This window comes from Amblyraja radiata, chromosome 32, assembly GCF_010909765.2.
Source record: "Amblyraja radiata isolate CabotCenter1 chromosome 32, sAmbRad1.1.pri, whole genome shotgun sequence".
NCBI lineage: Eukaryota > Metazoa > Chordata > Chondrichthyes > Rajiformes > Rajidae > Amblyraja > Amblyraja radiata.
In genome coordinates, this window is record NC_045987.1 from 12,846,543 (window position 1) to 12,872,276 (window position 25,734).

The window sequence follows — 25,734 nt, forward strand, 5'->3', positions numbered from 1 at the left end:
GAAGATTAAAAGAAAAAATGGGGCGGAAAGACAGAAGCTTGAAAGCTTCTTCCACCAGATTCAGTTACAGCTTCTTCCCCTCAGTTATCACGGGTACAGTCCCAACTTTCCAACCTCCCTCATTGCAGGCATTGAACAGTGTTCGCATAACAGGCATAAAGATTTCTTCATTGTAAAGCAGTATAAATGCAACTTATTTTGTTGAAAGTAGAAATACATAGCTGTTTAATCCTAAAGTGTGTTCTGAAAGGTAATAGGGCAACAGAAATGTCAAGTTCATGCTAAATGAAGGCAAGGGCCAGAAGGTAAATCATTTCCAAATCATGTCAGCACAGCAAAGAAGTAAACAGAATTTTTAAAGCAAAGGAGTAATCCTGTCCGATTCAATTCTACCCCATTGCGGACACTGGACTTTGTCCATGGAACTGGTGCGCGATAATGCTGAGAACTATATTCTGCGCTCAGTATCATCTCCTTCACTCTGCCTATTGTTCTTGAGTTTGATTTTAATGTATTTATGTATAGTATCTTTTTTGATTAGCATGCAAAGCAAAACTTTTCACTATACATTTGTACACCTGACTCATAAACCTAAACCTAAATACCACTGCAGATTAGTTAAAAATGATTCTCGCTTTGAAAATTATCAAGTGTTTTTTTTTGTGATGGTACTTTTATGGTGTACCAATACCTCTAAAATGCTAAAACTAGAGTTTCAAAAATTTTTTAAATGTATGTTCTTCAATTTTAAATTATAAAAAAACGTTTAAAATAACCATTAATTCAATTAGGCGGTCGAGTCCTTAAACAGCTTAAGCAGCTTATGGGGCGACGATTCGCCTAAGACGCCAGAGCAAGGAGCAATATGCATACTGACACCTTTTTGTCCACAATAAAAGCACTGGTTATCAATTGTCTAAATGAGCCTGGTGAGAATGCATTTGAAACGGCTTCTTGGGGTTTAAGGTTTTATGAAATGGAAATCCATTGCGAATTGTGAACAAGTGCATATTGTGTACTGAATGACTAGTTCACAAAACAGAATAAAATCACCAGTTGAGTTCCAGCCAAAACTGATGCAGTAATTTGAAAATTAAACTGGTGCTTAATAGGTATCCATTTTTGTTCAACAACCGGTTTTATTCTCTTAATGTCAGGAAATGCCCAATGTGCTATCCTTACCAGATCTTTACTGCCTTTAGGTGCCAAATGCATTAGCTCTCTAAAATGTTCAACTTTTATTATCAATGATTGAATTAGTTTTCTGATTTACAGCAAAAAGCAAAGAAAGTGTCCAAAAGACTTAGAAATATGAAAGGCATATTTCTCCTTTGTAAAGTCTGAGAAATCTTTGAAGCCTGTTTGTTCTTTTGGAGAGTTAAACTTTGCAGGACTCCTTTACATTTTCATGAAGAGAATAATGAAGTGGCTTAAATTTCTGACACAACCCTTGACCTGTTTTAACTAAACTAGTGATGGCTGAATGGAGCTGTTTTTAAGATGAAACGTGACTCCAGTCGCCCAAAATTGGTTCTCTTTCCCCCCACCTCCCCTCCACCCTACAAAACCCACATAAAAAAAGACCAGTTCATTTGACTATATAGTGGTTGTGAGAACAGGGCCAGTGCAGAAGCACACGCTTTGAAAACCCAGTGCCTCATTGTTCACATCTTTAGCTTAATGTGACTTACAATATACTGAAGCTAATGTGACATTAATTGTTGGTGGTTGAGGTTTCGGTTCATGATCTTGTGTGAATCTCTCCTCTCTCCAACAACCCCCAGCCCCACCCCCACCCCCTACCCTTGTCCTTCTTTGGACAGACTGCAATTGAAATCCGACTGCATAACCAATGTTTCATGGGTCTTTTCAGGATCACTCTATCTCCCAGTCTCTAAAGTTGATGTCCGGCATTGCCTTTTCAGTGGCTCTGACCAGCTGAAAGAATCCTGAAAAGGCATGGAGGCAATAGAAACGTCAAGTGCTTTCTATGTTGGGTGAAGGCAGGAGCTGGAAGATAAATCGTTACTTCTCTTCGCCATATTACCATGATAAAAAAAAATTGATGGATAATTCTCCAGTGCTGGGCAGTGTCATTGCTGTCTTTTTAGTGATTTGATTAATTGCTTTACAATTTTCATCAAGTACCATTGCAGTCGGTTTCACATTGCATCCCTGTCAGGCGGAAGAATAGACTGACTGTTGAACGTGTCTGTGACTGGCCACCAAGCGTCTTGTGAGTGACCTCCCCCAGTGGGCGCATTAACCACCAAGGGCATCCCTTTAGAGACGTTGGAGAGGGGGTGGGGGCGAGAAATTGAGTAAGTGAAGCAGCCAGAGCAAGCACACACAAGAGATGTAATTGATGTTAGGACATAAACATTAGATTTTAATCAGCGTGCAAGTTTGAAAAGGCTTTGAGCTCAGATTGTTCAATGAATAAAGCTGTGAAGGGAAGGCGTAAATTGGCTACATTTAGGAAGGCCATGCTTTAATTGATTTTGTAGGGGAATAGCCTTTTTTTGTAAAAGTTTCTAGGTTTCCATATGTTTAACAGGTACTGTTCTTGGTTTCCAACAACATTACAAAAGGGGTGCAATTTAAATGCACTGTAACTGTTCGGGGGAGGGTAAGAATTCTTGGAGAGAAATCCTTGTAACTTTCTTATCAATTTAGCAATAGTTAGAAAATTGTTTTAAACATGCATTTAATTGTCGGAATATTGGTTTCCTCAGTGCAAAGTTAGAGGTTAATCTTTTGCAATGGTGTAAATGTAAAAAAAAATTAACCTTTAGCCCTTTGTGTTTTAATTGCTGTGGTTGTTAGCTGCTCCAATTTGATGCTTTGGATTGCTTAAGTGTCTCCAGCTTCATCCAGTCTGCTAACTTTTGAACAGTTGTCAAATTTGCACCCGACTACATTTATAAAGTTAGCACCATTGTTCATTGAGATTTTTGCTTGGCCTTTACAATTGTTGGTATAAGTCAAATGTCCTGACCTGATTTTTGTCTCATGAATTGTTAACATGTTGGCTCGTTCTGGTCACATAATTGCTCATCATTCTTTAATTACATATAATAAATGCTGTCTTAGTCTAACATATTCTTAAACAGTTTGCTTTTTACTCCCATTATGGTCGCTCTAGTTGTCTACTGTGAATTCTGTGTTTTGTCATGATATTCACTCTAATTTCCCGCTTAATGTTTAACAAACAATTTAGGTGGTTAATATTTTCAATGAAAGTTTGTTTCCATGAAGGGACATTGTTTGTCATATTCCAAGGGCTAGATATCAAATTATATGAATTATTTTGCCTTTAATTTCAATTCCTTTTCCGCTCTCTTCCATCTCCTACTCGACAGATTTTTAAAAAAAAGAAATGTAACCTGAAATTTTAACTATGTGGTGAGATAAAGGTTTTCAATAATATTTCTACAATAAAGATCAAATTGCTGTCTACAGCTAAAGAGATTCTTGGGGATCAAGTTAGGATTTGATCAGATTAGTAAACTTGATGTGTTTAATTATTAACTAAAGAGGCAGGACATTTGTTTCAATTAAGCTGTCTTGATCAGGTCAAGATGCTGTAGTCTTCTCGCTTGCATTATATATGGAACAGTGCTGCAGAGGCAAATTGGGATGGGTAATAAACACCAGCAATGCCCATATCTTATATTTGAAAGGTTTTTGAAAAAGCTTCTCACATTGGTGACTTCTTGCTTGAGATTGAGTTTTGTGTTTTTGAGCACAAAAGCAGCAGCAGGAGAATTGGCCCCTTGGAGTGCTCTGTGCTGTTAAGTTAGACTGGCTGATCGCATTTCAGCACTTTGGATGCTTTGACTTCCATAATTTCCAAAAATCTATCTTGAACATGTTCAGCAACAGTGTCTATAACCCTTCAATGATTTACCACTCGTTGAGAAATGAAATTTCTCATCTAATACCTAATTGACATGCTACTTATTCTGAGACTGTGACCTTTAAGTGGAAACATTCAACTTGCCAAGTCCTAGAAGATTTTTGTTGATAAAAAAAGAATGTAAGCCTAATCTACTCATTTTTTCCTCGCGTGAAAATCATTGGGTCTGCTGTACTCTCTCTCGGATAAAATTAACCATCCTTGAGTAAGAGCATGTAAGCTTACAGTACTCTAAACAAGTGTGGTCTTAGCATGGACTTCTGTGATGGCAGTAAAACTTCTTTTGAGATTTGGTTAAGGATTGAACATTGTCTGCTGTCCTTTTTTCCTTTTTGTACCCGTTTATTAACCCAACATGATTCGTGTACATGGAAACCAAGGTCTCTCCATATACTTCCATTTCCCATTTTGACCATTTAAAAAAAAAACACAACTACTTTTCTATTTTCTCCAAGACAGATAAATTTACGCATCACCAGATCTGCTAACTAACTAACTGGTACAAAAAGGAATTAGGACCCACGAGATTTTACCCAGGAGAGAGTCCAGCAGACCCAATGATTTTCACAAAAGGAAAAATTGAGTAGATTAGGCTTACATCCTTTTTTATCGACAAAAATCATCTTCTTTCTACTCACTGAACCTGTCTGTATCTCTGCAACTTCATTGTGCGATCCCCACAGCTTATTTTCCCACCTGGCTTTATATTGTGAACAACCTCAGATATGCGGCTGTTTCTCTCCTTGTTACAAATAAATTGAAAAATTGGAACGTCTAGGCATGGATCCTTATGGCCCTGTCCCACGGTACGAGTTCATTCCAAGAGCTCTCCCGAGTTTGCCCTGATTCAAACTCGGAGATTTACGGTAATGGCCGCTCGGCGGTACTCGGGGCTCTTGTGGACATTTTTCAACATGTTTGATTTTTTTTTAAACTAGGGCGAGCTCTTGGAATGAACTCGTACCATGGGACAGGGCCACTACCAAGAGCTACAGCACACAAACTTGAAAATGACTTGCATTTTCTTGAGCTCTATTTTCTGTTTTGCAAACAACTTAGTCCATGCTTCTAATTTCCCCAATTACACAACACACAATTTGATGAATACATTATATACCCATTAAAAGCTTTTTGGCCTTTGATATACGAACTATTCTTTGGGCTTCTTTTATTTATCTTGTTAATTCTACTTCCAAAAAAAATATTGATTTGCCAAGCAAATTCTCGTTCAATCCAGAATCGGTCGGAAGAAGAATCTCGACCCAAAACGTCTGCCTGCCTGACCTACTGAGTTCCTCCAGCACTTTGTTTTGCTCAAGATTCTGTCATCTGCAGTCTCTTCACCCTTTCAATATATCTATGTTAGCATCACAGGTCATATTTCTTATGATCTACTAATATGTCATTAATAATAGGCTTGTGAATTTTTCCAATGACTGTTTATATATTGCTGCTTTTCACCCTCCCTCCCATCTTAATTAACAGAGTAACGTAACTATTTCCCAAATTGCAGGAACCGTTCAAAAATCTAGAGATTTATAGAAAATTAAAATGTGATTAAATCAGATTTTGAAATATTTAAGAGCAAACTCTCATATCCTTCATGATAAATCAGTAAACACTTTACAGGAATTAAAGTTTATATAGAAGCTGTGCACAAACTCATAATATCTGGATCTACTTCTGAATATTTGTGGCCTGCAGATGCCTGAAACTGCAGCAAAATTATAGCTGATATAGAGCATTAGAAGGCACTAGCATTACAGTTTCAGAATACGTTTAATGTGTCCATGCACATTAATATTTCTTTTTTACTCCACAGGTGGAGAGACTATAAAAAGCATTAACCAGCAGACCGGAGCACATGTAGAATTACAGAGAAATCCACCACCAAATTCTGATCCTAATATTCGAATATTCATCATTCGTGGAGCTCTACAACAAATCGAGCATGCTAGACAATTAATAGAAGAAAAAATCAATGGGGTAAGCTTCTCGATCACCTATGTTTCATCCAACCTTTTCATTGCACTTTAGATGATTATTTCAAAACTACATCAGAAAATCACACCTCGTCCATGCTCTGGTCAGTTGACTCGTGAAGCAAGTACCCTTCCAACTTGAGAAAAAGTGATCGACAGCTGTGTCGTTTTTTCCGGCTCCCTTCTGCTCCAACTTGCTGCTGTTACTCAATTCCTCCCACCTTCATTGTCGTGGGTCATAGAATGGTCCCATTGAGAAAAATATAGGTTCCATCTGCACCAAAACCCGTCCCACAGTGCCCTGCGTGTACTCAGCCCAGTATTCAGCCACAAAAACATTTGCACTTCTAGGTCATTTTTAATCTTGTCCTTCCTCTGATTTGCATTTAAAATGTAAACGTCCTCCTGCCTACAAGTTTGACACAGATTATAGACCACGTCTTCTGGAGCACACCACCCACATTTGATTTTCCGCATCCCTTCGGTACCTTCCGTGAGCCCGACTTCAATGAGGCAATATACCATAGTGGCCACAGAAAACCTCATCGGCCCTAACTGGGGACCCCTTATCATTTGAACCCCTTATCATTTGTTCTTCTAACCGCTCTATATGCAGTCATTTAAGGCGCAATGGGCTGTAATCCCCTGAGGAACCTTGACCTTCATTACTCAGGTCTGTATCCATTCACACAAGGAGGAACTCCTGCATCAGCAGCCTTGTCCTCTGGTTGTTCATCCCCATTGCTTGTAGGTACTGAAATCTGCAATGTGAATTTGTGGAAGGTATTAAGTCAATTCACCGTTGTTCCCCTTCATTCAAATGTTGTTTGTCCACCTGTAGGGGCCTGGTCCTGGCGGCCCTGGAGGATTTAACACGAACCCTTACAGTCAAGGACCACCTGGACACCATCAAAAGTAAGAATCGGACTCACATTGCATCCTTGCACAGTTTACTTTGCTTGGTTTTAAATAAGCGGAGTTCACAAGATGTTTGTACTCCTGAGCTAACAAACTGTTACTTTGTAATGGAAGATTTTGGGCCGTTCAAGAACCATATGTGAATTAATTTATTTCTAGATGGCAATCTTGAATTACTCAGATGTTGTTTTGGTTTTTTAGTTCATTTTTGGTCAAACAAATGGAAGCTCATTGCTTTGCAAACTTGTTTCTGATGGCTATCAGTATAAATTGGCCAAGATTTGTTAAGTATCCAACTTAATGCAGCACAGGTTTTCTCTGAATTCCACTTTGGGGAATTATTTTTGACTCGCTACTCAATCTAAACGTTGAGTAAAATCTATATACTTTATGCATCCTAAATTTAAGCTTCCTACCTCTAATCCCTACCCTCCCACCCGCCTTTAAACCTGCAACCTGAAGAATTACTACTCACTTGCATAGTTTTCTTCTTTATTCTCCCTCACGTCCACCTTCATTCTCCTCTCCCCTGCCCACCTTCCACACCAACAATGCCCACCCAAAGATTTTGCCTTCCAGATCTGCATCGTGCAGCGGACTTGCAGGCTGCTCTGCGGCCCTTAAAAGGCTGCAGCTATGACCACTTTGTGTTAGTGGCAAGCCTGCCATGGAAAGTTATCTGAATTTCATCTTTTCCCGGCAGTGTTATCTGGAATTGACACCACTATCTTCCCCATTTCCGTACCCAATAATCTACCAATGAAATGGGAGACACCAGGACTAATGTACAACTTGTATAAGGGGGCAGATTATTATCTCAATGGGGTTAGGTTAGGTAAGGGGGAGGTACAGCAAGACCTGGCTATCCTTGTACACCGGTCACAGAAAGTTGGCGTGCAGGTACAGCAGGCAGTGAAGAAGGCTAATGTGTTCAAAAGGGAACTGCAGATGCTGGAATATCGAAGGTACACAAAATTGCTGGAGGAACTCAGCGGGTGCAGCAGCATCTATGGAGCGAAGGAAATAGGCGACGTTTCGGGCCGAAACCCTTCTTCAGCCCGAAACGTCGCCTATTTCCTTCGCTCCATAGATGCTGCTGCACCCGCTGAGTTCCTCCAGCAATTTTGTGTACCTGAAGAAGGCTAATGGAATGTTGGCCTTCATCACAAGAGGATTTCAGTATAGGAGTTCTTCTGCAGTTGTATAGGGCTCTGGTAAGACCACATCTGGAGTATTGTGTACAATTTTGGTCTCCTAATTTGAGGAAGGTCATTCTTGTGATTGAGGCAGTGCAGCGTTGGTTCACGAGATTGATCCCTGGGATGGCGGGACTGTCATATGAGGAAAGATTGAAAAGACTAGGCTTGTATTCACTGGAGTTTAGAAGGATGAGGGGAAATTCTTATAGAAACATATAAAATTATAAAAGGACTGGACAAGCTAGATGCAGGAAAAATGTTCCAAATGTTGGGCAAGTCCCGAACCAGGGGCCGCAGTCTTAGAATAAAGGGGAGGTCATTTAAGACTGAGGTGAGAAAAAAATTTTCACCCAGAGAGTTGTGAATTTGTGGAATTCCCTGCCACAGAGGGCAGTGGAGGCCAAATCACTGGATGGATTTAAGAGAGAGTTAGATAGAGCTCTAGGGGCTAGTGGAATCAAGGGGTATGGGGAGAAGGCAGGCACGGGTTATTGATTGGGGACGATCAGCCATGATCACAATGAATGGCGGTGTTGGCTCGAAGGGCCTAATGGCCTCCTCCTGCACCTATTTTCTATGTTTCTATAATACTGTGGAATGATTTCATATTTTTAATTTGTTTGGTTGAATTTATTCTTCTTCCAAATGTAGTGGTCCTCCACAAGCCTTTATGACACAGGGATGGGGCAGTACATACCAACCCTGGCAGCAACAAGGACAGCAGGATCCAAGTGAGTATCTAGTTTGCTTTCACCAAACTAAGACTTCTCTTCTGTTTATTTTGTACATTGTGCTATTGGTTGAGTTTCCATTTTCTCTTCTTCAAGACTTGATACAATAGAGGCTTTTCATCACCCTCAAAATATTTAATAGGATATGCTACATGGGCAGCTAGGGAAATCCAACAGGCTAATCAGTATTTTTTTTGTCCATCCATTTTGATATACTCCAGTTCTTGTGCCCACAAAACATATTGTCATCTATCTTAGCTATTCATTGTAACCTGACTGATCTCTAATTGGGTTGATTATGAATCTTATTTACAAGCTTATTCTAATTCATCCTTTAAAAAAAAACTTCATATGTCAACCAACAACCTCAACTTTAATGTAGCAAATCTCAGACTGTTTAAAACAAATTGATCGACTGAACACTGTCAACCGTAGGATAGTTTAAACAAAGTAACACATTTTGCTTCTCCTGGCCTATTTTCCTTTCTTGGAGAGACAAAATAATATTCAAAGCCATTTCAGTTTTGGTTTTCCCCAAGATTTGTCGAAAATTATAATTTGACCTATTTCAAAGCCTGGCAGGAGAGGTGGATGATAGGAAATCATCTGACCTCCTCCATTCAACCAGCAGTGCAACTTTGTACAATTTGGCAACCCGTCTTCAATAACTCACTGAGTAATCAAAAGATACCTGGACTAATGTAGAAATTATCCAAGACTGTGGGAATGAGTGCACATTTTAAATTTATTTGGCTGAATTTATCCTTTTTCAATCATTGGGGGCCTTATGACAACAGGATAAAGAATTGCGTGCCAATCTTTAATCACAGTTGTAGGACTATTATGGTACAGAAAGTAGCCATTTCACCATTAAGAATATGCCAGTTTCAGAGAGAGCAAATCAAGAAATCTAACATTTGAAAAAAGATAACTTGGTCTCCAGGATTTTTTATTTATTTGTTTCTAACCCTACTTAATCATTTGATCCAAATTGTTTCTCTAACTTTTAAACACTACTCCAATATGTTGATGCACGAGTTCTATAGTGAATTACAAAAGGTTAAAATTGTAGCTGAAAGGGTGACAAAACGCCTGAGCCAAAATGTTGCAAACTACGATTTGGACAAGTCTTGAATATGTTGAATCATCTACTACGATTAAAAAATATATTTTGATATGGATTCTTCAACAAAGGATTGTGAAAGTGTTTCTTCTGACCTCACTAGGTTTGTCTTTTTCCTTGTTAGCCACTCTCCAGGAGTTGTGTACGAAGCATCGCAAGCTGTTCTCGGTTTGCATGTTAGCTTGAGGTTTTCAACCCCCAAGCTGATTCCATTACAGAAGCAGTCAACTGCTCCTGATCACCTAAAATAACCTAATTGAAGGTGCTTCTTCAGTAGAAGTTGTGTTATATGTTATCTTGGGTTGGACTCAATTCAGTAACTCGCACCACATGACCTCGTATGTATACTACAGAAGATGTGGGTAGCCTTGAATGAGGCATTAACTCTTCTTCCTATCCTCCCAAAATTATGCATTTACTTTTGACAAAGCTATTTGAAAGCCCAGTCACTTGGTTCACTAATCATTTTATCCTGTTATCACTTTTTTATGCTTTTACTAAAGCATCTTGTGACTGGGTGGCTGTATTGAGATGATTAATATTGGCCTTGCTGATGATCTTTCCTGTGAAGAAGAATTCAATAGGAAGAGGATCAAATCCAATATCACTGGAAACAACCAAGAAGGAATTAACTGGGGAGGTACTTGGATTCTGATTCCTTTGGATACACGTGTGTTTTGGTTGGGGTGGGTGGGTTTATGTTCAAATGGTTCAAAATTAGACTTTTTAAAATTGGACATTGACAACACGAGCAGTAACGTCACTGCATAATGATCTATTCCTACCCCACAAGGTAAAACTATCAAAATTAGTCAGTGATAGTTACTGTGACACTGTGTGTGTGTCTAGGTAAAACTGCACAGCATTTGGGTACAGCAGCCTGGTCAGCCTACATCTCCCAGTTTTACCAGCAGCCTAGCCAGCAACAACAAGCAACAATGGGGCAGAACTCTCAACAAAATTCAGGTGTGTATTTGTGAAGTGAACTATTGCAACAGTACGGGCAAATACATTCCACTCTCTGCGGCCCAGCCCTTCTCTTGCTACCTCTGCAATTCCAGAATCAACATTAACGCTCTCCTTTATCCTCAGTAACTGGGTGGGGCACAGGATGTGCTTTCTACGAATTTTCTCTCATTTTGATTCTAATCAATACCCAGCATTTGATTGTAAATTCCTCTGTCCTTTGGCGAAGGGTGCTGTGAGAAAAAGGTTACCTCAAACAAATGTGGTACAAAACCCAATCTACATGCCTCTCTCTCTCTCTCTCTCTCTTCCCCAGCCCCTTGGATGTCGTCATTTTAGCCCTGACATATGAATTCCATATATCAGGATGGTTCTCCATGCAATGTACTTATGGTTTTGCAGATGTTTCTGAACAGATGTGTTTTCCCAGTGCTTTGGTTTTTACTCTGCAAGTCAACAGTGAAGAGTGTCCAAGAACTAACTCCTGGCCTGGGAATTTGTTACTTTGGTGTCATGGCTCGAAGACCATGATTGGAAGTCAAGTAGGTTGTTGCATCAGAGTAAATGGAATGATCCACCATCAAATGTTCCTCATTGAGAAAGGACCTTGTACAATGTCCAGATTCAATCAGTAAATATTAGACAGTGCATTTATATACTTCACAAATCTGTAGCTAATGCAAGACATTTGAGAAGTATGGCAGATTTGAACCCTTCTCTGGGCTGGCAAAATGTCGGCGACTTGCCTTAACACACTGCGAGGGGAAAAAGTTTTTTACAACTTGCTCCTAAATCAGATTTTTGAAAGTATTCCTGTTGAGTTGTGTTAGAAATAATTGGTCTACAATATTTCTGTACAGTTTATTGCCCTGTGTTGATTCCTATATACTTCTGTACGGTGTCTTCCCTTTTATCGCGTTCTATACGTACTTAATCATTCTAGATAGATGCTTGTTAATTGGAGGAAGGATATTTTTTTAATCAACATAACAGCAGTAGAAGGTTGAAATAACTAGCATATCAAGCAATATTTGTAGAGAGGGACACAAGAAACTGCCTGAGGAACTCAGCAAGTCAGGCAGATTCTGTGAATGTTACAAGTGGAGGCCCTTCAGAGCGAGTCGGAGTTGATGTTTCAGTTCAATTACTTTTTTCATCAGATCCAGGAAAAGTTGGAAATCAAAGATCTTTTTATTAAGCGGCAGCGGAGGGAGAGTAGAGGGGGAAGAACAAAAGGAATATCAGTGATCAGGCCAAAACCAGGAGTGAGTGACTGAATGATATGAATGATGTTGATGCTGGATGAGAACGGGTAGTAAAGCCTTATTGACCACAGCCGATCAATCTGATGGAAATCTACATAAAGGATGACGAGTGAGGACAGGAGAAGGGAAAAATGCTTAAATCATAGATGCAAAACAATGTAATCTCTGGGAATCTGAAATAGAAAATAATGTGCATGCAGAAGAGTGGCATCATGTTTGGCATGAACATTGAGATCAAGTGCTTGTTCCTGTGTTGGACATTTCTATGTTCTGTGTTGTATTGCTGGAAGAACCTGGCAGGCCTGGCACACTTGTGCAGGGAGGAAAACTGAGTTCATGTTAGCTGATGACCTTTCATCAGAACTGGCCAGATTTGATGCTGACCAGAAAGGCTGGTTGTTCAAACTCGTCCATTTCATGGCTGTTCAGAAGGTGAGTTGCTGGTCCTTGAACCCTTGTTGGTCTTTATTGGATCAATTTCAGTTTTATGTTGCTCCATCAGGCTCTATTGGGGTTGATTAATATCGTGTGAGCTACACACAGCCAGATCTCGGCAGCAAATTCACAAATGACAGTAACTCTGAACTGTGCCATTCACATCAATGAAAGAGGCGCTCATCACTTCACAAAGCAGGAGTGCTGTGACATCCAGAATGTCCCATTGCAGCTCTGACTACAAAGTCCATCTACCACGTAATATTAACTTTACTGTGCCTGAAGATTTAAATGTTGCTTTTAAAATAAATATTCCCATAACTGATTGAAATAGATATTTCTCTGCAAGGATTATTGTGCTTGTTGGTATTCTTTGTCTTAACAAACTTGAGCACCAGTTAGCTATAATAATGTGCATATTTTAAAAGCAGTCTTAAGATTTTTCTCGGCCTTGCTATTATAATGGTGCATTGTTGTGCCAATTGCAGGATTTCCTTATCTTTTGTTTATCACTGATAATAACTAACCTCTACAACTTCCACACTTAATATCCTTCATTAAATGAGTGGCTGCTTTTCAAAAGCCAGACTAAAGCTCATTGACATCATGAATATTTTATTATTGGATTAGATTTGAAAAAAATGTCAGCATTTTTGTAACACCTGAAAAAACATCCCAAAGTCAATGAATAGTTCTGAGATAGTCACAAAATGCTAGAGTAACTCGGAGGGTCAGGAAGCATCTCTGGAGAGAAGGAATGGGTGACGTTTCGGATCGAGACCCTTCTTCAGATTGATGTCGGGGGAGTAGGCAGGACAGTGATAGAATGTAGTCAGAGACAGTAAGACTGGTGGGAGAACTGGGAAGGGGGAGGGGTTGGAGAGAGAGGGAAAGCAAGGGCTACTTGAAGTTTGAGAAGACAATGTGCATACCTCTGGGGGGGTAAGCTACCCAAGCGAAGTATGAGGTGCAGTTCCTCCAATTTGTGCTGGGCTTCACTCTGACAATGGAGGAGGCCCAGGACAGAAAGATCAGATTGGGAATGGGAGGGGGAGTTAAAGTGCTGAGCAACCGGGAGATCGCGTACGTTAATGCGGACTGAGCGGAGGTGTTCAGCAAAACGATCATCGAGCCTGCGCTTGGTCAGGCGTTGACACCTGGAACAGTGGATACAGTAGATGAGGTTGGAGTTGGTGCAAGTGAACCTCTGCCTCACCTGAAAAGACTGTCGGAGTCATTGGATGGAGTCGAGGTGGGAGGTAAAGGGGCAGGTGTTGCATCTCCTATGGTTGCAGGGGGAAGTACCTGGGGAGGGGGTGGTTTGGGTGGGAAGGGACGAGTTGACCAGGGAGTTGCGATGGGAACGGTCTCTGCGGAAGATGGGAAGATGTGGCCAGTAGTGGGATTCCATTGGAGGTGGTGAAAATGTTGGAAGATTATAAGCTGTATGCAACAGTCGATGGGGTGGAAGGTGAGGACAAGGGACTCTGTCCTTGTTACGAAAGGGGGGAGGGGGAGCAAGAGTAGAGCTGCGGGATATCGAGGAGACCCTAGTGAGAGCCTCATCTATAATGGAAGAGGGAACCCCCGTTCGCTAAAGAATGAGGACATCTCCGATGACCTGGTATGGAAAACCTCATCCTGGGCGCAGATGCGGCGTAGACGGAGGAATTGGGAGTAGGGAGATAGAGTCTTTACAAGAATCAGGGTTGGAAAAGGTGTAGTCAAGATAGCTATGGGAGTCGAAGGTACACAAAAAAGCTGGAGAAACTCAGCGGGTGCAGCAGCATCTATGGAGCGAAGGAAATGGGCAATGTTTCGGGAGTCGGTGGGTTTGTAATAGATGTCTGTCAATAGTCTGTGTTCTGTGATGGAGATGGTGAGATCTAGAAATTCGGAGATGGTCCAAGTGAATTTGAGTGTAGGATGGAATTTAGTCGTGAAGTTGATGAAGTCAGTGAGTTCTGCATGGGTGCAGGAGGTAGCACCGATGCAGGCATCAGTGCAGCGGAGGTAGAGTTCGGGGATAGTGCCAGTGTACGTCTGGAACAGTGACTGTTCGACGTGCCCTACAAAGAGGCAAGCATAGCTGGGGGCCATGTGAGTGCCCATAGCTATGCCTTGGATTTGGAGGAAGTGGGGGGAGTCGAAAGAAGTTGTTGAGGGTAAGGACCAGCTTCTGCTAGGTGGAGGAGAGGAGAGACGGAAATTGGCTGGTTCTGCGGTCGATGAAGAAATAGAGGGCTTTAAGACCCTGGTGGGGAATGAAGCTGTAGAGTGAGTGGACATCCATAGTAAAGATGGGGGAGTGGGGGCCTGGAAAACGGAAGTCATTGAAGAGACGAAGAGCGTGTGAGGTATCTTAGACACAGGTAGGGAGGGATTGGACCAGGGGGGATTGGATGGAGTCGAGGTATGTGGAAATTAATTCAGTGGGACATGAACAAGCAGAAACAATGGGTCTGCCAGGGCTGTTCTGTTTGTGGATTTTGGGGAGAAGATAAAATCGAGCCATGCGAGACTGGGGAACGATGAGGTTGGAGGCTTTAGAGGACAGAGCCGGAAGTTATGAAATCAGAAATGGTGTGTGATAGTTCTGAGATGTGGAAGGAAAACGTACAAGTGTTTGCTGATGAGCTGCTTTGCTGAATGTTTTATTGGTGGTTAGCATTACTTGGATGTGCAGTGTACCGAATAAAGTTCCAAAAGTGAAAATGGAGTTTGTAACTTCACCTCCACAAAATGTTTACATGAAGGTGAGTTTCAGCTCAGTGCATTATCTCTTCTACAATATCAATAACTATGCCTCTTCTCTCTTGTGGCCCATTATCTCATCTGGGCCGCTTCATTACTTTCCTTATCAGCCATCTTCCAGTTGTGTGAATACATTTTGAATATTCTCCATTCCATCAAGATTATCTCACTTCCAATTGGGTTCAAATTCTTGAAATTAACATGAGATTTCTGCTGATATTTCTCAGCTATTTTTACTTCAAATTTGGACCATCTTCTCTCTTCAACCCCTCCAAATTCAACACTTGTCTTTCCCCGTTTTGTTTTTTCAATAACTGTTTTGTGGCAATGTTTGCTGTACTTCAGCACTTTGTATCAAAAAATGGCTCATTGGGAGCAATACATAACCTTGCTAAATTTGGCCAGTAATCGGTCCTTCAAGATTTGGATTACAAGCTGAAGTTGCTGATGCAGTCATCTGTTAGCTTGCCAAATATAAAATAATTGCTCTTATTCACTCCCCCCTCAAAAAATAGTACAGTCAGCAATAAGCCTGTAGTTTAAACATTCAACATGGAAACGGGCCCTTTGGGCCCACTGAGTCCACACCGATCGCCCAATCACGCTAGTGCCGTTATCCGACTTTGCCATCCACTTCCTGTACATTAGGGGCAATTTTTTTTAGAGGCCAATGAACCTACACACCCTCACACCTTGGGATGTGGGGGGAACCAGTGCACATGGAAGAAACTCAGGTGACCACAGAAAACGTGTGAATTCCACACACAGCATGCAAGGTCAGGTTTGCACCTGGGTCTTTGGCACTGTGAGGCAGCGGTTCTACTAGCTGGGCCACTGTGCCGCCCTAATATGTAAAATTATTTTTGACTCATTCTATATATTTTTTGAGTTGACTTCTCAAAGAGTATTCACACAAAGCAGCTATTATGGAGTAGTGAATTCCCTTCCTCCATATGTTTTTCCTTTCCTTTCCTTCCTTCACCCCTTACTAAAGCTTAATGCCCCACCTGTGCTTTCTCTTCCTGATGCTTGTTATGGCCATTTCAGTGTTCTCTGTATAATGGTTTAGTTTAGTTTAGAGAGTCCACACCAACCAGCGACCTCCGTACATTAACACTATCCAACACACACTAGGGACAATTTACACTTATACCAAGCCAATTTAGGTACAAACCTGTACGTCTTTGGAGTGTGGAAGGAAACTTGAAGATCTCGGGGGGGGGGGGGGGGGGGGGGGGGGAACACAAACTCTGTAGTCGGGATTGACCCCGGGTTTCTGGTGCTGTAAGGCAGCAACTCTACTACTATGCCACCGTGCCTCTTTGTTGTGGTTATGATCATTCCGTTTGTGTCAATGAATTGAACTTCATCAAGTGCATCTATAGGGTCCATAAGAACTGTGTCAGCCGTTTAAGAGCTACACAATTAGTATATTTTACTTGTTTAATAACAAATAAAAGGTTGTTGAACAGGTTTGCTTAAACCTCCAATACTTTATTTTTGGAACTATGTAGTTCAGCAGTACAGCTTCGTTTGTGCGACTGCTCTGCTCAGATCTGGCTTGGAGCAATGGAGAGATTGTGAAAATTCCTGGTGTTTTCTGCTCCAGAAATTTCATATCATTTGATCAGTGTTTTTTATCTGAAATGAGTTTGCAGAATTATAATATGAATCTGAATAGATTTGAATAGTTTTTGTACTTTTTGGTAGTTGATGTTTCGTGTTCTCATCACTTGTACAACTAATCATTTGCATGGAGGCAGTGCATTGACTTGTGACGTCTTATTGTTCCCTGTGCCTGAGTACTTTATTTATTTATCCAATATGGGAGACTCTAAAAATCTAATTTAAATGAAACCGTAGTTTTGCATTACACCGTCCTCCCGACTGTAAATATTGGTACACGTGGCGTTTAGTGTTTTGTTCTGAATCAATAAGGTTGAATATTAGAGTTGTTTTGAAACAAAAAAGCATGAAGAATCTTTTGTTGCCTGTAGCAGGTGGAACCTGTAGTTGGTTCTGACCTCCTTTTTGTAGGGTCATGTCCTATGACTGCGGCCAAGTCTCTTGCTCTCAGATTTTTTTTTCCCTTCTTCCATAGCCTTTTATGTTTATGTGCTCCCATCCCCCACCTCTTTAATGCTATTTATGGCCAGTGTGAAGGATAGAAGTCCTTCAGGGTCAAAACAGCATGGCATGCTCTTCAAAAGGCAAGGGAAAGGATTCCCGAGCTATTCATGTGGAGGTTTTTATGTGATTGCTGCTGGGGTCCACGCCTGCTGGTGACTTGTGCCATCTTCTGGCTGCTGATATTGTCTGTTGCTGATTTAAGATGGTCTTGCAGTGCCCCAAGGCCAAATGCTAGCCACCTTGCTGAAGAGTTCTGTTGTGAACATGGGCAGAATAAATGGAACGTAAAGACTGGGGTGGGGGGGGGGGGGAGAACCATTTGAAATGAGCCCACATCAAGAGCTCGAGAATCTTCCATCAGATCATTTAACAATTTTTGTGTGGCAGGAGTAATCCTCACAGAAATAAGCGATAGAAAAATATTACAGTTGTACCCATGTGCTTTGTCCTCTGAAAGTGTGAGCTTTGAGTTTTTCAGAACTAATTTGAATGTGACATTATTCATTATTCAGCCTGCACAGATTTTAAATATGTTGTATTATTCTGTGTAATGTTGTGCAAAATTTGAAATGGATCTGCTTCCATTTCCAGTTTTACTAATTATTTCATACATTCTCAGGATAGTCAAAACATTTGCATGTTAGAAAAACATTTATTTTTGAGATTGCCTTTTGTTCACTGAAACTGAGCTTTATTGATTGGGGCTGGTTGTTTGGTTCGATTCCTGATCACTGTTATAATAGTTGTCATTTGATTGTGCGTTACCTACTTGGGAAAGAGCAAAAATAAAACTCTTCCTATTTTAGAACAATTTTTCGTATCCCAATCATTGAAGTTTTATGTACTAATGTTGTTCCTGTTTACTATTTCATTCATTTTTACTGTGCATAGCTGTGAATCTGTCCAACATTTGCCCGGGAGAGGGTAAGGAAAGTGAACCAGTCTGTCTGCACTGCACATACATCTAGTTCCTCACTCCCCTGACTCTCATTCTGAAGAGCCTCGACCCAAAACGTCACCTATTCCTTTTCTCCAGATATGTTGCCTGACCCGTTGAGTTACTCCAGCTTTTTGTGACTGTCTTCGGTGTAAACCAGCATCTGCAGTTCCTTCCTACAGATTTTATCTGTACAGTATGTTGATCTCTGAAATTTCAGCTCTTTCCCGAATTTTCAGCATTCCATTTACAATGCGCTTCATAATGTTTGGGACAAAGACCCATCATTTATTTATTTGCCACTGTACTGCACAATTTGAGATTTGTAATAGAAAAAATCACATGTGGTGCAACTGGTGATGTCCATAAATCGCAGACTTCAAGCAGTCATTGCATGCAAAGGACATACAAAAAAAAAGTGATATTGCCTCACCGATACCAGAAGAGAAATTGTGCACCATTAACAAATGAATTGAGAACGTGTTTCCATGTCTTCTGATTGAATTTGAAGGTGCTAAGTGAGATTGAAGCAGGAGAAAATTGTTAACTGTGTGTGCATGAAGCTGACTTAATTTAACACATTTTTATTATTTTTTAATACATTCAGCAACTTGTCAAGGTTTGAAGTGTGTGATTGTGGAACCAGAGGTCCAGGGAGCTTCTATGTTACAGGTTAATTTGACAATCTGAAACATAATGGGCAAAACGTTATTTCATTAATCTATTTATTTATTTATTTATTTTGTCGTTCAGACCTTTTGGTCTGAACGAACTTTTGTTTCCCTGCAGTCATACATATAATAAAAATGACAAAAACACACAATCAACACAAATTTAACATCTACCACAGTGAGTTCACCAAACACCTCCTCACTGTGATGGAAGGCAAAATCTTAAAGTCTTACTAGCAGGACTTGCAGTGTTCTACTTTCGGCTTCCATTAAGCTCATCGGCTTCACTGGAAAATGTGTGCAATTTTGTAAAGTAAAGTAGAATTGTGTTGGAACGGTAATAGGAGTAATATCTAATAATCTAAAAATATGCAAGTTCGACACCACCAAACTCCTGAGGATACCAGACTATCCGTTTTACTTCTGAAATTAGTTCTATTTTGTGAAATTATATATAATTACAGATTTTTTTAAATGTAACAACTAATTCTGATTCTTTCTTTACTATTATGGGGAAATCTGTTCTGCGTAATTTAATACTTCTGTGTAGTTTTGTTCCCTGTGCTTGCAGTAGTAATCTGCCACCAGCCTTCAGTTGCAAAACACTACATGCACATCCATGGAAATCAGTGATTCCCAATGCTTTTATTGTGACAGTATGTACCAGAGTGGCATGCTGGAACCTCTGAAGGGTTTAAAAACTATATTTTCAAAGTTTCCCAATTTTGATTTTATACTTTTTGCCTGTACATTTATTAAATTAGAAGTTGATTGGTCACAATGTCAAAACGGAAGAAGGATTGTATATTGATTGGAAAAAAAATGCTGATAAATGAAACTTAATTTTTAATTGGTATGCTGATAGACACAATTTTGTCTACAAAAGAAAACCACTAGTAATTCTGCACAGAGTGTGGTTTTGATATTTTATTTGGTGCTGCATTTTGTTGCTCATTTCTAAACACCTGTATAATTTGCATCTTAAGAACCTATATATAAGCTTTGTGCACAACAAGTTGGTCAAAACAGCATATACCAATTAAAAAATTTTTTTTTGGACAATGAATTTAAATGCAGATCAAAAAGTGGTTCTCTAACAAAGAATAAAATGATTGCATGCCATATTTCATGCAATAATTATTTCGCAGCACATGCTGTATCAGGCTTCCCAGGAACAATTGGCAAGAAAAACGTAATTTAACCTTGCTCCACTTGGGTGAGAGAAGCAACCCAGGTATTGTTCTGTATTATCTTGAAGTAGTGTTTTTTTTTAAATCTTTGGAGTGTCATCTACTGGCTTGCATGGTTGGAAATTTGTGTTACCTATGTCATTTCATGTGAAAATTATTAGCTTGTCCCTGTGTGATCTGATGTAGGTTAGCAACCTATCAGTGGTGAACAGGGCGAGTGCACAGTGGAATCAGGATGAATAGTACTGTATTTCATTGTTGCTCGACTCTCCCGTTTCATGTAACTGTTTAAAGGTAGTATGTTCATTTACAATAGGGTTATTGTTGGGATATGGCTGTTGGCACAGGCACTTGGCTGTTATGCTGTTCATAAAAGTGATTTCCATGAATCATCATGGGTTATGACCTCATTACCACCAGAGCGCATCATCTGTTGTAACATTGTCACTTTGCTGAATGGCAACATCTGGCATAAAATTATCTGTTTTATTACCGTGGAAAGCTTACTAAGACGTCCTTACCAGGAGGTTCAGATGTGCATCAAATTAGTTTCCACTGTTGCAGTCATCCGTCAGTGCATGTTTCCATGTGTAGATACAATATTGTTAAATTAGACCAAGGTAAGTTTTTTAATGGCTTGCTCAAAAATTTCGATGAGGAAAAAAATTGTCAATCAGAAGGCAGACTGGGATAAGTTGTTGGTGGGAATTTGGTGCAGAAAGATCCAGAGAGCAATAAAACAACAATAACCAGATACAACAGAAATAAGCAGAGGAATAGAGTCTAGTATAAGTGTAACAGAGCATCATTATATTGATGGAGAGACAGAAAGCATAGATCAAAGATCAGGATGTAACCTGTGGAATGATGTTGAGGATTTGTAGCTCAATAATAATTCTATGTGTAATCACACAAGGTGCACATGCCAGATTCCTCCACCGTGTTCCTGGTTACATCTTGTCCCAGCAACTGGAAGCCCCAGAGATGGCAACACAGCAATATAGGAGCACTGGGAACCCTCAATATTGACTGCAGGCACCCCACAAAATGTCATCCTATTGGATTACATCAAGATTAACTGCAAGAAAAGGCCTGATTGCTTCTTGCTCTCTTCCTTCAGCTGATGAATTAGTGTTCTTTAATGTTTAACATCACTTAGATGTAGCACTGGGCGCAGAATGTACTCTGGATAAGAGACTTCAATATCCATTGGCTTGGCCGCGCTATCACTAACTGAGCTGGAGAAGTTCCATAGGCTCATACAGCAAAAGAACCAAATACAAGATAATTTTCCTTGACCCTGTCCTCCCTATATCAGTACATTGCTCGAACAGTGCACAATCCTCTGGAGCAGAAAACAAGCTTCTGGAGGAACTTAGCAGCTCAGGCAGCATCTGTGGAGGGAAATATATAGTAATAACTTTGGGTTGAGATCGTAAATCAGGACAAGGTACTGAGGAAGGACACGTGGCTAGGTTAGCGAGTCTTAGTCAGAACATGGTCGCAGAAGAGCAGTAGAAATTGTAGTGAGAGAGCAGCAAGAAAGGTTCTCACCAAACTCCTGTGGAAGAGAGGAGGAAGCTTCTTCAAAGTGGACATACCTTGTAAAGAGCTGTAGCTTCATTTACAGTGTATTGTGGAACGTCTGAATTTCCTTGGAAGTAGCAGGTGTGGTACCAACTGATGTTTTTTTTTAAACTAAGTTGTCAGCTTCCTTCCATAAATCCGTGCTATTTATTTATGCTGTAATCTCGACTAACCAGCAGAAATATGTAAAGTCTTAATGGATTATATCAGAGTACATTAAAACCAAGATTCCTTTTTAAGTTGCAGGAGACTCCGTTATACTAAGGTCATACGTTTTCTTGTATTACGCTGTTTCTTTCAGCAGCCCCACTCAACAAATAAACTTACATTGTCATTTGTCTCTTACCCCCCCCCCCCCCCCCCCCCCCCCCCCCCCCACACACACATGCAATGTTGACAAGTTGTCAGTGACTGCACTTCAAAAGCCATTGATTTAGCTGTGAAGTGTGCCGGGAAGCCCAGAGGGGAAAAGACCAAATGAAAATCAAAAACCACAGATGCTGGATATCTGAAATGTAATCAAATTGCTTGAAACACTCAGTAACTTGGGCAGCATATGTGGAAATTAATGTTTCAGGTTGAAGATTCTTTACCAGATAGAGATTTGGCATCTCTCAGCTCATTGTAAACTTGTTGTAATGAATGGAGGTGTTCATTGAATGTACTGGAGAGAACACAACTATGACTTGGATTCTGCATTTGGAATGAAAATTACAGCATGCAATCTGATTCTGAGATTTATATCGCTGTTTTTCATACATATAAATGCCCAGCCCTGTTCTCGTGGAGGGGTCCAACATTGATTGCATGCGAATGTTCTTGAATATTTCCTCTTTTAATCCTTTGACATATCAAATTAATCCCAGTAACATTTCTTCATTTGAATCTGCACCAAGCAAACACTTGATTCATTAAATCCTATATCTCAAATTTATTTCCAAGCAGATCAGTGGAATTTTGGAAGCGGATCGGTTTGTTGAGTGGTTATTTGTATTAACGAACTTTGAGTTTGAACTGAATCGGAAGTATAAATGCACCTAAAATATCAGCTTCAATCGTTCATGATAAAACATCCTTCAAGTATAAGGGCCTTATCTCAGATTTGCCAGGCGCAACAAAAGTGGTGGGGGGTTGCAGGTGAAGGTTCCGCAGCTAACTCTCCTCATTTACTCATCTAGATTGGAGTCTGTGTGGCACACCAGTGCAACTGCTAATTTGCTGAAATCACCACGTATCTCTCCCACGGGGAAAACCATATTTTTCACAATCTCATTTTATTTTACCCCCAGTCCTGTTTGATGGTCTATATCCTCCCCATCTACATGGCATTACCACCATTCTGAAACTTTACAAACAGCGTGAAATATTATTCTGATTCATTTGTAAACAAACTCTTTCAAAGCACTTTCACCTGTGCTAGGTGTTATTGGCCCTTAACCCATCCATTGACCACCCTATATTTCACAAATTTTCCTTGTATAAATCCACTTATGATGTTGACACTGCCTTACTCTGCAATCTTGACTTGTCAGACCATGCATCACTCTCACACATCTTTGTTTGTCTCTGACATTTTGTAAAGTGCTCCCAACCATACATCATGCTGCAATGCTCTGGCAGTATATTTCACTCCACTTCTCTCCTTATCTGACACCATTTTGTCACCTTTACATCTCTCTCCTCACTCCACCCATCTGCCAATCAATGCTCCAATCACCTGCATCCACCTGTCAAGATGTGGACTCTTGTACATCGGTGAGACCAAACGTAGACTTGGCGATCGTTGCACTGAACACCTTCGCTCAGCCCGCCCGGACCTACCTGATCCCACATTTGCCAAACACTTTAATTCCCCTTCCCATTTCCACACTGACCTTTCTGTCCCAGGCCTTCTCCATAGTCAGTGTGAGGCTGAATGCAAATTGGAGGAACATCATCTCGCATTTCACTTGGGCAGCTTACAGCCCAGTGGTATGAATATTGATTTCTCTAACTTCAAATAACCCCTGCATTCCCCCCTCTCCACCCCTCCCCCACCCAAGTCGCACCAGCTTCTTGTTCTCACCTAGCAATAGCCTATTTCCTTTATCATTGTTACATTTTTGCATATCTTTCATTCATTTGTTCTATATCTCTCTAAATTACCATCTATATCTCTTGTTTCTCTTTCCCCCGACTGGCAGTCTGAAGAAGGGTCTCAACCCGAGATGTCACCCATTTCTTCCCTCCAGAGACGATGCATGTCCTGCTGCTTCTGCATTTTGTGTCTATCTTCGGTATAAATGAACATCTGCAGTTCCTTCTTATGCACTCCACCTATCATTTGTCAGGCTTTGACTCGCCTACATCTCTTATCCAACATTCACCCCCCCAGGCCCCCCCCCCCCCCCCTCTACATCAGCCTAAAGAAGTGTGCAACCCAAATGTCACCAGTCCATCCCCTCCACAGATGCTGCCTGACCTATTGAGTTATTTGTGCTTTCCTCAAGATTCCAGTATCTGCAGTTCCTTGTACCTCCGTGCTGCCGTATTAATTTGCTTATGCTCCACATTCTCGAATTATTTCCTAAAAAACAGTTGCAATTTAATCATTTATCCTTTAAATACTTAAATTCCATCTTTCCAACCATGCCTTCAGCCAGCCCTCTGGTTGCTTGGTGAGCTCTTTTGTCTGATTATGCCGTGGGATGTCTTTCTGCATTTAATGTATGGCATCTTAAAATGTTATACCACTTGTGGCTATTTTTACTGCAGTCACTCTGTCAAAGAGGTCCAGGTAGCTTAACTCATTTCCCCAACATACTGTTGTGAAACACCAGCAGTTTCAACTGTGCGTTCCAGACTCGGATAATTGTTACTTCAGAATCTTGGGAATAGTATCCCAATTTAAACTTATCTCTCCTGATAAATTTAAAATCTACGTGATGCACATGGTATGTCTCAATTAGATTTGCATAATATACTTCAAAATCAGTACCAAGGAAATAACACTTAACTGCGGTCATAATGTTGAAGTCCTGCATTCCTCAGCACCTCCTTACATTCACTTTCTTAGCCAAGTGAACAAAAATGATCCAATATGTGTAAACCTAGCTCCGTTTAGTCACCATCGAAACGGTGCAAATGGTGGAAAGGTCAATGTCTGCACTTCCTCTCGAATGTTATTCTTCCTTTGATTTTGAAAATAGAAACTGCATTAATTGTAGGAAATACCTATCCATCAAAATTGATGTCAACCCACGGATATATTTTAACACTCTCATATGCAAGGCATCTGTAGGGGAAAGAAGAACAAGCATACATGTAATGAAATGATTAAAGAACTGCAGCAGTATGAGCGTAAATTAAACAAAATTGAATTAAATGCTAATTAAAATTTAATTGGGGTTCCAAATTTTCTTTTGTTTCAATTGTTTTTAGGGTGCTGTCATCTGTCAATAGTGCTCCATATAGGTACCTTATTAGTTTTAGTTTAGAGATGCAGCATGCAAACAGGCCCTTCATCACGTTGAGTGCGCTGACCACTGATCAGTGTCCACATTAGTTCTGTTATTCCACTTTCTTATCCCCTCCCTACACACACACGGGGCAATTAAAACTACAAATCCACACATCTTTATGATGTGGAAGGAAACCATATGGTCACAGGGAGAATGTGCGAACTCCACACAGACCGCATCCGAGAACATGGTCTCTGGCGCTGAGAGCCATTGGCACTGTGCATCAATTACTGATTGTTTCAGTGAATGCTGAATTTTGCCATCATTGTAATGCGTTTGGGGTGTAACAGTACGAGGGTGCTGTTAGGAGAGACTACGAACTACAGTACAGAGACTTGGAACTAAGCTAATTATTTTTAACGCTTTTTTCCCCCTAAAGTACTCGCCCTCAACATTTCACTGTCTGGCGAGGACCTTGAACAAAATA

At 40.5% G+C, this 25,734-nt stretch overlaps 1 protein-coding gene across 3 annotated transcripts in view; it reads left to right on the top strand.

The window, feature by feature from the left end:
• fubp3 (far upstream element binding protein 3) overlaps positions 1-25,734 on the top strand; it is an 83,954-nt gene that overhangs the window by 52,544 nt on the left and 5,676 nt on the right. For 2 of the 3 annotated variants that reach the window (XM_033048951.1, XM_033048952.1), the window contains exons 13-16: positions 5,742-5,905; positions 6,743-6,816; positions 8,670-8,749; positions 10,722-10,838. In XM_033048951.1, the coding sequence (XP_032904842.1) occupies positions 5,742-5,905; positions 6,743-6,816; positions 8,670-8,749; positions 10,722-10,838 (435 nt within the window). The remainder of the gene's footprint in view (positions 1-5,741; positions 5,906-6,742; positions 6,817-8,669; positions 8,750-10,721; positions 10,839-25,734) is intronic. The other variant, XM_033048953.1, reaches the window with a different exon arrangement.